General features: G+C 36.7%; 1 protein-coding gene across 1 annotated transcript in view; it reads left to right on the forward strand.

The window, feature by feature from the left end:
- Nucleotides 1–17,981, forward strand: part of Fbxl13 (F-box and leucine rich repeat protein 13) — a 220,125-nt gene that overhangs the window by 151,239 nt on the left and 50,905 nt on the right. The window contains exons 13-17 of the mRNA XM_026384982.1: nt 5,348–5,446; nt 6,021–6,138; nt 6,233–6,395; nt 12,037–12,156; nt 12,902–13,028. Coding sequence (XP_026240767.1) covers nt 5,348–5,446; nt 6,021–6,138; nt 6,233–6,395; nt 12,037–12,156; nt 12,902–13,028 — 627 coding nt within the window. The remainder of the gene's footprint in view (nt 1–5,347; nt 5,447–6,020; nt 6,139–6,232; nt 6,396–12,036; nt 12,157–12,901; nt 13,029–17,981) is intronic.

Below are 17,981 nucleotides of genomic sequence, written 5' to 3' on the forward strand. Positions count from 1 at the left end.
GCAGGGCTCCAGTTGGTGGCAAAATGGAAGCCACAGTCACTTCTCAACAAAGAGATCAGATCCCAGGTATTTTAAGAAAGAATCCTACACAGAAAATGCACAGATATCAGCTGGGATGAGGCTTGGAATTTTAAAGTGGTAAAATATTTTGCTTTTTCCCTTTAAAGAGAACATTTTAATTTCAGATTTTATCCTCGTTATTTCAGCAAAGAGAAAGCACAACTAATTGCTTGAGTGAAAAGATTCTGGCAGGAATATTTGAGTCATAAAATATTAGCCAAACGTCTTTTTGGATATTCTAATATAAACTTTGTGGGAAACTAAGCACTTCATGCCAGGACAAAGCTAAAAGTCTCTTCTCAGAGGTTCCTTCCACCCCCTTTTCTAGAAACTAATCTTATTGGTTGATAGCACCAAATTTTTGGCTGCAATGCAAGGAATCACCCAGCTGTGGTTGCTCGTTGCTATCATTTTTTCCCCTTATTCAGGAAATCTTGTGCATTTGAATGCAATAAAACATGTGTTGTCATGAATAAGTTTCTAAGACATTAAGAATGAAAATCTTGTTTGTTTATTTTGTGGAAGCCATTGCTTCATATACCAGTGCAGACAGAATGGACTAGGGCCTGGGATAAAGTGGTAGCACTCACAAGTATTGTCAAAAACAACAGTTTTTGGAGTCCTATGTCACCATGGGAAGAGGTAGTCTCTGGCCTTGGCTCTGCCATTGCTGTGTGGTTTAAGACAATTTATTCATACATTCTACATTTATGTTATCTACTCTGTATCAGACCCTCTTTTTAGCACTGGGAACACACTGTGAGGAATAAAGAATCTGTATTACACAACTTCTCTGAGTATCATTTCTTTATTTGCAGTGCATTGCAATGAGTTCTCAAGGTCCTCTACCCATGGTTCTTGATTTTTTACTTTTCTGTGGGAGAAAATAGTGCCCAGAAGAACAATAACAGGAAAAGTGATATCTGATATTACATGGACAGATATTGTACAGACTAGCTACTTTTATATACATTGCCTACTTTGTTTTCTCAAGAAATCTCTTAAAAATAGATACTATATCTGTTTCATAAACAGGAAACAGAGTTGGAGTAGTTTAGTTCACGATGTTACAAATGAGAAAGAGGCAGAATGAGACTCAATCCCAGCTCTGCTGACTCTGAATCCAACATTATTTTGTCCTCTGCTCTCCATGGTTTTATATGTTCATTCATCTCCCCTGAACTTTTCTCTGGGAGAACTTATGGAAAATTTACTCAAGAATCCATGTTAATACAATAAAACTCTCTTGTTCTTGCTTTATGGAGTCTTTCATTAGCTTTCCCTAACTTCTTACCTACTAAACTTCTCTTAATCATTTAGGAGTGTTTTTGTTGCTTCATCCAAGGCCAGCACTCCTATGGCTTTTTTTCTGCTTATGCGTTACCTACTACTTGGAATCATTTTCAGTATTTCCTATGCCTAGTTGTGCATACTACTTGGAAGGCTGAGGCAAAAGGATCACAAGTTGAAGGCCAGCTTGGACAATTTAGTAAAAAACAGTCTCAAAAGAAAAAGATGAAAAAAAAAATTCTTGCCTGTAGTCAAATTTTACACTCTTTCTCAGACTTTGTCATATTCCTCAATTTAATTCATTCATTACCTAATAGTTGTCCAACACAATAAGAAATTTAAAATATGACATAGGATCATGTCTTGGGGGAAAATAAGATGCACAGATTATAGGAAAGAGTTATATGCCATTTATTCTTGGAGTTTCCCCACAAAGAGAGGTGTGTATGATTCAAAAACGGTACAAGGTCTTCTTCATGCTACCCTTTCCCCAAAGATGCTTTTTCTGGTTATACCTGGTTATTGTAGAAAGTTTGAAAAACAGAAGTTACCATTCTTCAGAAATAATCACTGTTAACATTTTGGTGTAGTACATTTCTGTCTGTGATGGTTAGTTTTCTGTGCCACTTTGTCTAGTCTAATTGTGTCAAGTTATTTAGTCAAACACCAGTCTAGATTCTTCTGTGAAGTCTTCTTTATTTATTTTTTTTAGATTGATAAACATTTCAGCTAGACTTTGAGTAAAGCAGGCTATACTCCATAATGTGGGTAGACTCATCCAGTAAGTTATTCCTTACAAGTAAAGACTCAAGTTGCTCCAAGGGCAAGCAATCCTACCTTAAAACTTTAATATAGAAGCCTGTTTTCACATGAACTGATTCCTTAAAATCTCTCTATGTCCACATATTACCTAGTTGGTTCTGTTTCTCAGAAGACCCTGACTGATATATCTTCTTTCTACTTGCTTATTTCCTCTGGATTAGTACTTCTCAAGCTGTAATGTGCAAATTAATTGCCTGGGGATCCTATTCAAGTGCAGCTTCCAAGTCGGTAGGTGGTGGGCTGAGATTCTGCATTTCTAATGAACTCACAGGTAATGTTGATTCTGTGGTCTGTGGACCACATTTTGATTAGCAAGACTATGTAACCAACTTTTTTTTAATTAGTCATGATCTCAGTTATTCTATCAAAACATTTGTATTAACTGTATTACACTCCATCAGATGGACTTCTATAGTTTAGTTAATGCATTTCTAATTTTTAGTTTGGGGTTAGTTTTTTACCACTATATAATTCTGTGATAAATGCAGCCATGCACTGCATAATAATGTTGTGGTTAACCATGGACTGAATATAAGACAGCTATCTCATAGTGATATTATAGCAATCTTATTTTATGTCAGAACACTATGATGTTCATACAATGACAAAACCTAAAGGACATATTTCTCAGGATGTATCCCTATCATTAAGCCATGCATTACTGTATCCTTGTCCATAAATTTTAGGGTGAAACTCTATTTCCTTAGGATAATTTTGTCAAAGATTAATTCTTAGGCTAGAATAGATACATTTTTTCCCCAGGTTTTAGAAGTATAATTTCCAAAAGGTTCTTTAGAAAAATTGTCTGAAATATACTTATACCCAAAAGTCTGGTGTGTAGCTTCTCCAACTCTACATGCTTGTCTCTGATTTCAAGAACTTCCCTGGTCTTTTTGACTGTATGCTTGTATTGTCAGTGTCTGTTGGGCAACAGAACCTACCATATTTTCAGATTTCTCTGAATGCATTTGTACATTCTCCTACTTATTCGTGTAATAATGTTACTTGATTAATGTTGTAGACACCCTTCTGGGAGTTAGGGTAGATGGGAATTAACCCTAAGTGTATGGCAACAATCTATTCTAATCTATGAGTCAAGGACACTTCCTGAGGAAGTGACATTTGAGATGAATTTTGATTGTTTTGAAGATGTGGTCCTCAGTTCCCTAACTTTTGACTAGTCATTTTAAATAGGTGGAGGCTTTGATGACAGAACCCTGGAAGTAACCTTGTTGAGAGAAGATACACCTGAGGTCTCCAAGGGTCTCCCAAGAGGTCCATTGTAGCTGCTGTATCTCATTCTCCCTGCCATGCTTTTGTGAAGATAGCATTTCGGGGGGGGGGGGGGGTTCCCCCTTCCATCTGCTCCTGGGTAGAGTTTCGGTTTCTCATTACTAAAGCTGAACGCCATCCATCTGATGTTCCAGCTATGTCTATTTGTTATAGGAAATAGAGCCTAAGAAAACAAGGTATTTTAAGGCTATTTATCATAGGCAAATATTTTGATCTTTTGATCAGTCAATATTTTGAACACTTTCTGCTACTGCCAATCCACATTAATGTAGAGAATGATAATTGAAAAGAAAAAATCAGTACTATAAAGCTATAGTTTTCAAGAGTATAATACTAGCATATGTACAGACATATGGAATATAGACCAATGTACAGACATAAGTCAGATCAATGGAATAAAATCGAGAATCTAGAAATCCATATACTTATTGTCACTTGACACAAGGGTGTCAAGACAATTTGGGAAAAAGAGTATTCTCTTTAGTAGCTGGTACTTAGAAAACTGTATGTGTACATGCCAAAAAAGTACAAGTTGGACCCCTACCTCACACCAATAAAGAAATTAACTAAATATAAGAGGTAAAATGATAAAACTCCAAGAAGAAAACATTGGGGATGAATCTTCATGACATTATATTTGACAGTGAGTTCTTAGATATGATATCAGAAGCATGAACAAAAAAAGAAAAAAGATCAATTGGACTTATCAAAATTAACTTTTATTCATAAGAGACACCATTTTTTAAAATGAGAAAACAATCTACAGAATGGGAAAAAATAATTCCAAATCATTATCTGATAGAAGTATATTATACAGAATATATAAAGAATTCTTACACTTCAATAACAAAAAAGTCCAATTTAAAAATAGGCAAAAGACTTAGACATTTTCCCACAGAAGATATTCAGATAGGTAATAAACAAATGAAAAGATGCTCAATATTATTATTATTGTGGATATGTAAATTAAAATGACAATGTTAAGTGTCCCTTCAAATCCTCTAGAAAATTCTTGAGAAAAAATGGAAAATAAGTGTTGGTAAAGATGTGGAGAAATTCGAACCTTTCATTTGCAATTGTAGAAATTAGATTGTTAGCAAGGATGCAAAATGGTACAGTCACAGTAGAAGGAACTTTTGTGTTTCCTTTAAAAAGTAACTTAGAATTACATAATTCAGCAATTCTACTCCTAGACATATCCCAAAGAATTGAAAACTGGTACTCAAGCAAATAGGTGTGCACACACAGCAAAACTGTTCAAAATATGGAAACAATCCAAATAGTCATCAACAGACAAATGGATCAATAAAATGTAATATATCCATGTGACAGATTATTAGCAAAATTAATAAATCCATAAAAAGAAATGAGGTGCTGATACATGCTCCAGTGTAGTTAAGTCTCAAAACCATTATGCTAAGTGAAAGAAGTCAGGTACAAAAGGACACACACTGTGTAATACCATTTATATGAAACGTTCACAGATGGTCAATCCATAGAGACAGAAGGCAGGTCAGTGATGCCAGGGTTGAGAAAAGAGGCACCTGTAGGGGATAACTACTTCAGAGTTTCCTTTTGGGTTGCTGAAAAATTTTAGGAACTAGATACAGGTGGTATTTGCACAACATTATGAATGGTTAAATGATTTAAGTAATTGCTATTATATGAATTTCACCTCATAAAAACATTATATAATAAAGAAAAGATCAAGACTGGATTCTCTCTTCCCGTTATATGTGCCATATTTTTATGGTTTCAGTTTTAAAACAGCAACAAAATGATGACATACCTTTGGTTATTAATATCTTGGAGTTTTGTTAGAGACCATACTAATTGGTTCTCTTGTGATTTCCATTTAAAATTTTTACTCTGTGCAATTCAGATTTCAGTCCAAGGCTTCAGGAACATTGCAAACAGCTGCTCTAAAGTTATGCATCTGACCATCAATGATATGCCAACTCTGACGGACAACTGTGTAAAAGTAGGTAGTGGAAAGTGCATTTTCTTCTCAGTCTCACTAGATAATGGCTTGAATTACTGAAAAATGTAAATTGACTTTTCATTTTAATTAATAGTAAGAAAATAATTTAAAAATTTAAACACACATACACACACCCCTCCAGAAACATTTGAACATTTAAATTTAAATCCTTAAAAATCCTAAGAAACCTTGCTTCACAGTTAGGATTTTTTTTTTGTTTCAGTGCTATTATAGCCTAAATTAAAAATTTAATTTCAATTTTCCTACCCAAGTACTAACCAGGTCCAAGCTTGCTTAGTTTCAACTTAATCTTCTATGTTAAACTGCCAAATTTTTTCCAGCATTTCATTTTCTCATAATCTTGAAACATGATATAATTCTGATTCCTCTGCATTACTCAAATGTGAGCATATTAAAATATGTTGAAAAAAAATCCCATTTTCTTTGAAATTAGGGAAATTTAAAAGGTGCTGTCTCTCTGTAAATATATAGAGAAAAAATGACATCACTGCCTTGGTAAATTTGTTTATATACTATGTTTAATTTATTTAATCATCTTTTTTTCTTCTTAAAGGCTTTAGTTGAGAAGTGCCAAAGTATTACATCAGTGGTTTTCATTGGTTCACCACATATCTCTGACTGTGCTTTCAAAGCTCTTTCTACTTGTGACCTCAGAAAGATCCGATTTGAAGGTCTGTGATATCAAAAATGTGGTTCAACCTTATTTTTTACTTTTTTTCTTGTGGCATTATGTATACCGTATTTGTTTTTTCTTCTGTTAAGCAGGAAACAAAAGGATTACCGATGCATGTTTCAAATTTATAGACAAGAATTATCCAAATATCAATCACATTTACATGGTGGACTGTAAGGGACTAACTGATGGCAGCCTCAAGTCGCTTTCGCCTTTGAAGCAACTGACTGTGTTGAATTTAGCAAACTGTGTAAGGTAAGAAGGCATTCAGCTGAATATTCAAGAAAGACTGATTATCTAGGACATGCCTGTCTCTCCCATCAAGAAGCAAATTGGTTGGTGGGGTAAACATGAAAGTCAGTAGTCCAAGTGTCAATGTGAAGGGAAGAGCAGAGTTTTCTGGTAACCCAAAGGGGAGACACTGGACCCAGACCAGTTACATGGGGCTGCAGGGAAGTTGTCAGAGAGAGCTCAGGATATGAGGAATCGTGGGCCCTTGTAAGATTCAGTGAAGTTTGGGGCTGTCTTTCCTACCCACGGTTCTCATAGCTAGTTCAGTTAACAGGTTCATTTACCAAATGGACTTTATGACTTGCTTATGAGGAACCAATCTAACTGCAAACTTTGTTAATGGTTAGATTTCTCCTGTGTGGGTTTTCTGACAAATGATAGTAAGTTCTTACTGAAACCCTTTCTTAGGTGGGCCATAGTATTGAGCTGCTACCTTGGTATTTTCAGGTAAACAATGATCAAATTCTTGATGAAACCTCTACTTTAATAAATATTGCAGCAGCTTGCCTGTGCAAATTTTCTCACAGTTTCACAGGGCCAGATGATAACATTGTAGACCAAAATGGCATTTTATCTACAATGAGGTTTAGATAATATTTAAACACACACAAGACAGGTCAGAGTAATAAGCTAAACTACATAAAAATCTTAATCTATGTTTCCTATTATTTTAGTGGAGACGCAGCATAGATTGACAGGGGGTTGGTGTAGACATAAGCATTTGGGATGAGAAAAAACATGGATTAAGAAATGAGGCATATTTAGTAAAGAACTGAAGCCTATGGCTCATAGCCAAACGAGTGGACTTGGAAGCAGATCCTCCAGCCTCAGTCAAGCCTTCAGATGATTGAAGCTTCAACTGACACCACGACTGCAAACTCCTTTTTATTTTTTATTGTGAGTCATGATCTCATTAGTTTGCGTAGGCCCCTTTAAATTGCTGAGGCTGTTCTCAAACTTGCAGTCTTCATGTGTTAGCCTTCTCATTTGCTGAGATTCCAAGTGTGAGCTACCAAGATCAAAATTAATTTTAAATTAAATGGATATTTTCTGCTTTCAAAGTATAGTTGACAAGGCATTTCAAAGGGCTTTTCTTTTTGCCACAGTTTAGATCCTTTAGAAAATATATTTTCAGCACATTGCTAAGCCCAAAAAGAGTAAGAAAACATCCAATAGGCCCAAGTCCCCTGATTCTGCCTGACAATCTTTAATTGTGAATAGACTTACTAAGATGAGTTGTGAATAGCAAACAAACATAAATGGTTAAGCCACTCTGAGCATAAATGTTTGTATCAACATTGCCATTGAGAATATCAACTTTGAGCAAGACTCAAATTTTACATTTTGGCTTTTGTCTTTTAAATATATGAATTATGTTTGGCTATTTGAAAAGTTTTTACTACCTCTAGTTACTAATTTTAAAAGAATTTATTCTTAAATATTTCTCAAGAATCTTTTTTTCCCTTTATCTTTTTTTTAAAGTTGACCTTTATAGTTATACGTAGTGGTTGGGTTCATCCCAACAAACTCATACATGCCTGGAAATTGATTTCAGTTCATGATCCCCCTTTTTCTCCCCCTTTTCCCTCCTATCCTCCCTCCCATCTCCCACTCTCCTTTCTCTACTAGACATCTTTCATTTGGCTATTAATTTATATTTGATTGGTTCTTATGTTACCCTGTCCTTCCCTCTTCCTTTCTTTATTTTACTCTTCTGCATATGAAAGAAAACATTTGACCTTTGAGTTTCTGAGCTTGGCTAATTTCACTTAGCATGATATTCTCCATTTCTATTCATTTACTGACAAATGGCATATTTTCATTCTTTTTTACAGCTGAGTAAAACTCTATTGTGTGTGTATGTATGTATATATAGCACATATGAACATATGTACAGATATATATACACACATTATATATCATATTTCTTAATCCATTTACCTATTGATGGGCATCTGGGTTGATTCCATAATTTAGCTATAAACATGATGTGGCTATATCACTGTAATATGTTAATTTTAGATCTTTGAGAGAAATTCCAAGGAGTGAGATAGCTGGATCATATGGTAGTTCCATCCCTAGGTTTTTAAAGCATCTCCATACTGCTTTCCAAAGTGGTTGTACTAGTCTACAGTCTCACCAACAATTTGCAAGTGTATCTTTTCCCCTACAACCTCACCAGCTTTATTGTTGTTCATCTCCTTGGTCATTGCCATTCTGACTAGAGTGAGATGAAGGCTTGGTGTAGTTTTGATTTGCATTTCCCTAATTGCTAGAAATGTTAAACATTTTTTTGTGCATTTATTGGCCATTTGCGTTTCTTCTTTTGAGAAGTTTCTGTTTAGTTCTCTTGCTTGGGTTATTTGTTTTCTGAGGGTTAAGTTTTTTAAGTTCTTTGTATATAATGGTTATTAATCCCCTAATGGAGGAGTAGCTGGCCAAGATTTTCTCCCAGTCTGTAGACTCTCTCTTCATGCCTTAATCCTTTCCTTTGTTGTGCAGAAGCTTTTCAGTTTGATAGCATCCCACTTCCTGATTCTTCATTTCCTGCATTTTGGGGATCTTGTTAAGGAAATTGGTGCCAGCACGTAGATTATGAAGTGATGACCTTGTTTTAGCACTTGCAAGGTTTTGGGTCCATTTTGATTTGAGTTTTGAGCAGGGTAAGGGATAGGAGTAACCTCTTTTTTATTCATATAGTATCCAGTTTTCCCAGCATCATTTGTTGAAAAGGCTAAACTTACAAAATATATTTTTGGCACCTTTGTGAAATATCAGATGGCTGTATGTATGACGATTTCTCTTTATCTTCTATTCTGTTCTGTTGGTCTTTGTGTCTATTTTGATGCTAATACCATGCTCTTTTTGTTCTGAAAGATTAGTAGTATAATTTCAGATCAGGTATTATGTTGCCTCCTGATTCATTTTCATGCTTAGTATTACCTTGGCCATTAAGCTCCACTTACAACAATCTGAAGAATTTCGAGTTTGCACTGCTATGCATCTCAAAATTCCTCCCATCAATTCCAAAATCTCAAAAAGCTTCTGAACCACATAGCCAGGTTAGTCACAGCAATAATCCAACAATTTCTGTTTTGGTCTGCTTTTTTGCCACTGTGACTAAAGGACCCAACCACAATAACTGTCGTGGAGGAAAAGTTTATGTGGGGCCTTGCAGTTTCAGAGTTCTCAATCCATAGACAGCCAACTCCATTCCTTGGGACTCGTGAAGAGTGTAGCAGAGAGAAGTAGCTCACATGTTGATCAGGAAGTAGAGAGAGAGGTTACCCCAAAGCCATGCCCCAATTCCCACCTCCTCCAGTCACACCCTCACCCTACCACTTTAGTTATTACTCAGTTAATCCGTATCAGGGGATTAATTCACTGATTGGGTTAAGACTCTTATAACTCAATCATTTCTCCTCTGAACCTTCTTCCATTGTCTCACATGTGAGCTTTTGGGGGATACCATATCTAAACCATAACATGCTTTGTGGCCTAGAATATGATCTATTTTGGAAAAAGTTCCATGTGAAGCTAGAGAAGGTAAATTCAGCAACATAGGGGTGGAATATTCTGAGTGTCTATGAGGTGTATCTGATTTATAGTGTTATAGGTTGGTGATATCTTTATTGATTTTATGTTTTGATGACCTTTCTATTGAGATAAGGGTATATTGACATCACCCAGAATTATTGTGTTCAGGTTCATGTGGGATTTAATGTCATGAAGTGTTTTTTCCATGTAATGGGTGCATTGATATTAGGACATAAATGTTTATTATCTTTATATGTTCTTGTTTTATTATTTCCTTTACTAGGATGTAGTGGATTTATTTGTCCTTCTGATTAATTTTTGCTTGAAATTCACTTTGTCAGATATGCAAATAGCTACTCCTGCTTGTTTTCTTGGATCATTTGTATAGAACATTTTTTTGCCATCCTTTTACCTTCAACCTGTGGGTATCTTGCCTATAAATGAGTCTGTTATAAACAGCATATAGTTGAATCTTGTTTTTGATCCATTCTGCTAATCTGTCTTTTGGGGAGTTGAACCCATTAACATTCAGTGTTAGTATGGATATGTGTTTATGGTTTCCAGCCATTTTTATTTTTTTGCTATATTTTATCCTTGTCTTGATTCTCATTAAGTGGATTATTCTACTATTGAATTTCCTCTGTTTGGGACTTTTGGGAATTATTTGCCAATTACTCTCTGGGCAGTTTATTTCTCCCTTGAATTTGAAACTGAGCTTTGCTTGGTGTAGTAACCTTGGCAGGCAATTGTTTTCTTTTAGGGATTAGAATATTTCATTCCAGTCCCTCCTTGATTTTAGGGTCTGAGCTGAGAAATCAGAAGTAAGCCTTATTAGTTTGCTTCTAAATGTGACTGATGTTTCTCATGGCTTTTAATATTTTTCCTTGTTTTCTTTGTTAGGCATTTTGATCATTATATGTATCAGAGAGCTTCTTATTTGACTAGGTCTATTTGGAGTCCTGTAAGCCTCCTACATGTGGATGTCTATCTCATTTATGATGTGGGAAAAGTTTTACATAACTATCACATTGAAAATGTTCTTTATGCCTTTAGTTTGTATCTCCATGTTCTCTTCTATCCCAGTGATTCTCAAGTTTGCTCTTATAAAATTGTTTCAGAGTTCTTGCATCCCTTCCTATTTTTGTGTTTCTCTCTGGGCTACTAGTTGGAGAAGCCTAAGGTTGAAGCTGATTGATATAAGAGTCAGCCTTCCTACTCACCAGTATGAGGTAGAATGGGTTAGGAAGTACTGTCAGTTGGCATTTTGTCCATGTGGATCAGTTCCTTGTATTCCCAGGGTATAGTTTCTGAAGCATTGTATGAGGGGAGTTCCAGAAAGTGGGGCTAAGGTCTAATCAGGTCTCAGGAGTTTGTTGGGTGGTTCCTTAATTAGAGAGACTAGACTGACCCACCCCTAGGGCTAGACAATAGTTGCTCTCTGATTTAGGTCTGGTTCTCAGGAACCTCTCAAGAAATTCACTTGTGAGGCAGTGGTGCTGATCCTCTACTCACGGCTGCCCAGGAGCATAGCTTTCCTGGGCTTAGTCCCTGAGTGTATTTACCCCTATTCTCTCAGGCTTCCAGCCCACTTCAGCTGGTCATGTGAGCCAGCAGAAACAAAGGAGAAGTGAGTTTGGCTCCCCTTCACCCTTCTGACTTGAACTCCTCCCCTGGGTTGAGTCTATTTTACACCTGTTTTACTCATGTCTGCTAGACTCAATAGGCACCTGCCAGGATATTGTGACTATGATGTTTTGTTTGTTTGTTTGTTTGTTTTCCTAATCTCCCAGGTCCTACAGTTTCCACAGGGGCCTCTTGCCCACAAATGGCTCCACCTCAGCTCTCATGGGCCAGTTGAGATACAGAGCCCATTTTTTCAAGCAACAGCGTACTACATAATTAAATTTGGTCTTATAATGTTAACAAAATACCACTGTACAGATATTATTTTTGATTTTTAAAATATATTGATTATAGAAATTATTACTTTAATACCTACATATATGTATATGTATATATTCATATATATATGAATTACAAGTGAAGATTTTCTCACTCTTTTCTACAGGATTGGTGATGTGGGACTAAGGCAATTTCTTGATGGCCCTTCAAGCATAAGGATAAGAGAGCTCAATTTAAGTAACTGTATGCAACTGGGTGATGCCTCTATTGTGAAACTATCAGAGCGGTATGATAAAGCAATCTTTAATAACATAGCATTAGTAATTGTATATTTGCTAATAGGAGAGATCATAGTTAGACATAAAATCAAAAACTCTAGCCATTTGGGAACATGCCCAGAAGCTAGTCCAATCCTCACATCCTCAGTGAAACTGAATCAAATATAAAGTCATGATTGAACTATTCTTTTGATTACATCTTATATTTCTTATTATTGTCACCTAAGAGAAAGTTTGAAATGGACTTATTCATAAAGTAATGAAAATCTAGATAAGTGTGATTTCTCTGTACTGTTGTTGTTTACGTGCTAACTTTTACTCCAACATTTCCCAAGGAGTATTTTTGATCCTCTTGGCAGAGGTCTTGTGTTCTCCAAGGATGAAACTCAATTCCTGCAGCAAACTTATAATAATTAAGTGGGGAACTTAACTTTGCACTTTTAGTGGTTATTCATTGTGGTACATACATGGTAGTATTTTGTACATAGATTTAAAAAAATATGTATTTTAAATATATATATATTTGTTAAAATTTGTAATGTGAAACAAAAAGAAAGTCTTATATAATAATCTTTCTTTTATCTAACTCTATAATGCCAAATTATTTTCTACTTTTAGTCTTACATTTATATTCAGAAAAGAAAAATCTTTGTTTCAATACTGTTTGTTTTCCCAATAGTTTTTACGTGAAGAAATCGATACTGATGATGTGATTGAAAGCTGAAATTAATTCTTTATGCTGCTTTCTTTCAGCTGCCGTAATTTAAACTACTTGAGTTTACGAAATTGTGAACAGTTGACTGACCAAGGAATTGAATACATTGTAAACATCTTTTCCTTGGTATCTTTAGATCTTTCTGGAACAGTCATCTCTAATGAGGTAAAAAGATAGTAAAAACAGTTTGATGACTTTTATTTTTTTCCTGCAATATAAACATTTTCTGTTTTGTAAATAACGGAGAACAATAATTAGTTTTATTAAGTTATTAGATTACAGAAAGAAAGTTTAGGAATATTATTATTTGTAAATCAAGTCTTATTTCTCTGCTTAAAAAACAGCAAAATCTAGTCGTGTGATCCCAGTGACTCTGGAGGCAGAAAGAGGAGGATTGCAAGTTCAAGGCCAACTTCAGCAAATTAGCAAGGCCCTTGGCAACTTAGTGAGACCCTGTCTTAAAAAATAAAAAGAATTGGAGATGAAGCTCAGTGGTAAAGAACTTCTGAGGCTCAAGCCCGGGTAATCAAAATAAAAACAAAACAAAAAACAAAAACAACAACAACAACAACAAAAATACAGCAAAAGTCCCAACAGATCAAAGTATTACATGAGAATCTGAAATTTATCATAGAAGTTTTGGTTAGTGTGGAAATAATAATTTTACATGGCTTAAGTATATTTTTCCTGCTTATTGAACATTCTGTAAACTAACTAAGTACCTTTTGATCTAAGTCTTTAGTTCAATATAAAAGTCTAGAAATGGCCTCATCATGTCCACAAAAGATACTTTTTAAGGAACTCATTTCCTACTAGAAGCTGATACTACTCATCAGAGTTGAAACCCAAGTGTTATGGTTTGGATGTGAAGTATCTCCCAAAATCTCACCTGTGAGACAATGTAAGAAAGTTTGGAGGAGAAATGATTGAGTTGTAAGAGTCTTAAACCAATCAGTGATTAACTGAGTGGTAACTGAAGTGATAGGGTGTGGCTGAAGGAGGACAGAATTGGGGCGTGGCTCTGGGTATATATTTGTATCTGGCAAGTGGAGTCTCTCTCTGCTTTTCCGTCATGATGTCCTGCCTCACCTTGAGCCCTCAGAAATGGAGTCAGCTGTCCATGGACTTAGACCTCTGAAACTGTGAGCCCTCAAATTAACATTTCCTCCTCTATAGTTGGCTACTCAGGTCTTTTAGTTGCAGCAGTGAAAAAGCTGACTAAAACACCAGGCTATATCTACTAGTACTGCCTCATTTACCAGACCAAATGAGGGTAAGTCCTGAGAGACTGGTCATGTTTCTGAAAGACTTTAATGGACTACAGTTAAATCAGAAATATACGATTTTCTTTCTAAATTCCCATTCATCCTCAAAAGATTGAAAGAGCCTACATCATCTGTCTATGAGGTCTTTTCTGAAAAGCTCTCTGCCTGGCAGGCAAATATTGGGCCTCTCTATGTGCATATCCAGCCTCAGTACATTTTTTTGACATGATCTGTTTCTCATTGCATTACAGACATTTGTGTTACATGTTTATCCTTGTCCCACATTCAGTGGGCTCTTTTAGTTGCAGGATGTGTCTATTATTGGTCTAGGTTTTTTCTTGTCTTTATCTGAGTACACTTTGATTAAGCTTCCATTCTACTAGAGGGTCTCCTCTTCCTTCTTTGGAGTTTAAGCCAAATGTGATATGCAAGTTAGGGTGGAAAGTTTATATATAGTTAACTCATTATGGTGGAGTCAGTATCTGGTCTTCTCAGTATTGTTTTCTGACCAGGATAGAATTCATTGAGGCATCCAAGGGCCTATCTTGTCTTTAGTTTGCTGTCTAGGTAGATCCCTGATGTATGTTCCTTGTCCCACATCCAAGGCCCTTGTCCCACATTCAAGCTTTTAAGATACCTTGTCATGTCTGCCTTGCTGAGTCTTGCTGGGGTGTGGTGATCCTGCAAGGCTGCCTTAGGTCCACCATCCTCGGCAACTCCTACAGACATTCTGCTCCCATATCATGGGTGTGTTTGTCACATATTCATGGCCACACCCTCCCCTTGCTCTGCTACAGTGCCTAACCCATGTCAGCTAGATTCCAAGTTGAGTTCGGTACTTATGTGGCATTTTTGAGGTATTTCAGGGTTTGTACCTGGGGAGGCTGGTGTCCCCCTACTCTTTCTTGCATTATCATTGTCAGCTGCATTACCTTTGTGTTTTACTCTCTGAGCAGGCCTGCTGTGCTTTCAGCTCTCCTGAGTGACCTCGACCCCAGGTTTCAAAACCTCATCTCTTCTCATTATCCTTCCAGCATGGTGGCAGTAGTGGCTTCCTACTGCTTTGAAGCTCTAGATTGTGCCATTAGACTGTTTAGCTTCTTCTCAGTTTGTCTACCACAGATGTAGCAAATTCCCTGCTAAAATTAAATTCCCTCAGTTTTGCACACTCAGTTGTTTTCTGTTTTCCTTATTGGATCTTAACTGATAAAATGATGAGCACAGAAAAATTCTTATGCCTAGTTGATTTTTTTCAACCCACAACAGAAAGGTGGACTAAATTTTCATTTATTCTGAGATTCCCAAGCCTATCCAGAGGTTCCAATTTTCTGTCCAGCTGAGCAGATATGGGAAAGTCCAGAACAGACCCCTGTATAGGTAATCCCCAAGCATCTCCTCCCTTTGCTTCTCTCTGGCTCTTCTCTCTTTTTCTTTCCTCCCCCTTTTCTCTCCTCTGGATATTTCCTCTTCATTCCCCCTCTCCTCTACTCTCCCCTTCTCTTGTCTAGCTCATCTCATTTCTCTTGGCATAGATCTTTTTAAAAATTTTTTTGTTTGCTCTTTTTAGTTACACATGACAGTAAAATGTATTTTGACATATCATATGTACATAGAGCACAACTTACCATTTTGGGTTGTATATGTTGTGGAATTTCACTGGTTGTGTATTCATATATGAACATAGGAAAGTTATATCCAATTTGGCATAGATTGTTGATATAATCTATGGGTACAAAAAATGATTACATGGTTTTTAAAACTGTTATGCCCCAAGGGCTTAGGCTTTTGAAGCTTAAAAGCCCAGGATTCTTTCTTTCCCCTGTGTTCTGTGGTCAGAACCCTTCCCTGACGAGTAGAGTGCCCAGCTGTTGTCTGAAGGGTCACAGAGTAACAAGAATTAGAGACTCAAAGCACATAATAAATCATCAAGATTTCATTCTCCCATAGGACTTATCACAAACCTCAAGTGCCTGGAGAACATTTGCTGAGTAAGTAGAGAGAAGGCTCAAACTTTTTTTTTTAAATTTCCAGAGAACTCATATTAAAATTTTACCAACTGTGTTTAAGTATAAAACTGAGGGATGTAGCTTAAAGTTCTATCCTCTGTTTTTATTTTCTTCAGAAGAATACACATGAAAGAGCTCTACACAGACATCCATGGGTAAGAACACTGGTTGTTTTCTGACAAATGACTGAAATGCAGGTCCTGTGAAGGCTCTTGTTTTCTTCCTCTGAGTCGGTTAAACTCTGATCTCAAAGGCAATGACTGACAATAACAGTGCTACAACAGCTGTGGATGTTAACCTCAAACAGTCAAATTAAAATGAGTCAGCCCAGATGTCAACTTGGGCAGCTAAACACCAGCCTGGACTGTAAGTCTAATGAAGTGCAAATTTGACTACAGACTTAACATTCAGAATTTAAATTTTGGAATGTTGTAGATATTTGCCAGAGATGAAATTGACTGACCAATTGTGCCTTCAGGGGGAAGATTTATTATGTTTTCTAATAATTATGCCCATTCCCAATTCTTCTGAGTGAGTTTTCAGCTGAAATCCCACCATTCAATTTAGTTAAAAAGTATGTATTGTACTTGGAGCTGGGGATGCCAGAGTGGACCAACCAGACATGGACCCTCTTCCTGGCACCTACATTCTAGTGGGGCACATGTTTTTGAAGTGTGATGGGTATAGAGGACAAGAGAAGAAAAACCTTACCTGGCTCAGAGAAGGAAATAAAATGAGACGGAAGGGGAGGGGGTGGAGTGGTGAGCCAAAGAAACAGCCTTCACCAAGGTATGGAAGTTTAAAGATGTGTGGCTTCAAGAAGTCCACACAACTGAGTATGGCTAGATTGTGAGGAGAGTGTTAAGAGATGCTGTTTCCAAGGCAGTCATGGGCCAGGAACCTTTAGAAATCTTTAATATTCTATAGTTTTAGAAATGTCTGATTAAATGGGAAGTGATTCAATCCTTTCCTACCCCAAGGATTATTTGAACATGAGGATACATACATACACACACACACACACACACATATCTCTCCATGTATGTACATGGGAAAATGTTTTATAGTAATTATGAGAATTATGATTCACTAAAGACCACAGGACTCACAATTAGAGCAGTTCAATCTGTAGTTTAAGTTGCCTTAGTCACTGCCATATTTGTTGTTCAAAGGAAAAGTGAGTCAGAGCAAATGTTCTAGACATTGTGTTTAGTGGTTTAAGAAGAGTCTTTCATTTGCCCAAATTTCAAAAATTTTCATTATGAGTAATAGGTTGTGAGTGCCTAGCATGTAGGTAATCTCCTGGAGTCCCCTCACAAACGTCAACTCCATGAGGACTGACACTGTGGTTTGTTCACTGCTGTTTTCCCAGAACCCTAGGAAGTAGTAGGCACTTGATAAATCCTCACTGAATGAAGGAACAAGTGCTGGACTCAACAGTTACCCAAAAGGAATAATACCACTTCTCTGCAGCCCAGTTGGAAAGGGTGGGCATGGATAAGTTAAGTACGATTTGGTGGGTGTAGGGATGGAGGCAAGCAGAGGAAAGGATCTCTTAACTCAGCCTGTCCAACACAGAGGCATGCAGCTGCATGCTTGTGCAGGGAATTCTATGCAGCTTGGTCCTGCTAAAATGTACTGTGAAAAGGAGAGATCATTGAAAGAGTTACATGCTGTGACAAGGAACTTGGACTTGAACCAAGGGGATGCCAGAATGGACCAACCAGACATGGAGGAAGGGGCATTTTGTCAGGAAGTCATAATCAGTCTCTCGTTGCACATAGATTATTTGGGTTGGTCTGTTGGAGATGCATCAGAGGGAGAAAGACTGGAGGCAGGGGGACCAG

Source organism: Urocitellus parryii, chromosome 3 (assembly GCF_045843805.1).
Source record: "Urocitellus parryii isolate mUroPar1 chromosome 3, mUroPar1.hap1, whole genome shotgun sequence".
Classification (NCBI taxonomy): Eukaryota; Metazoa; Chordata; class Mammalia; order Rodentia; family Sciuridae; genus Urocitellus; species Urocitellus parryii.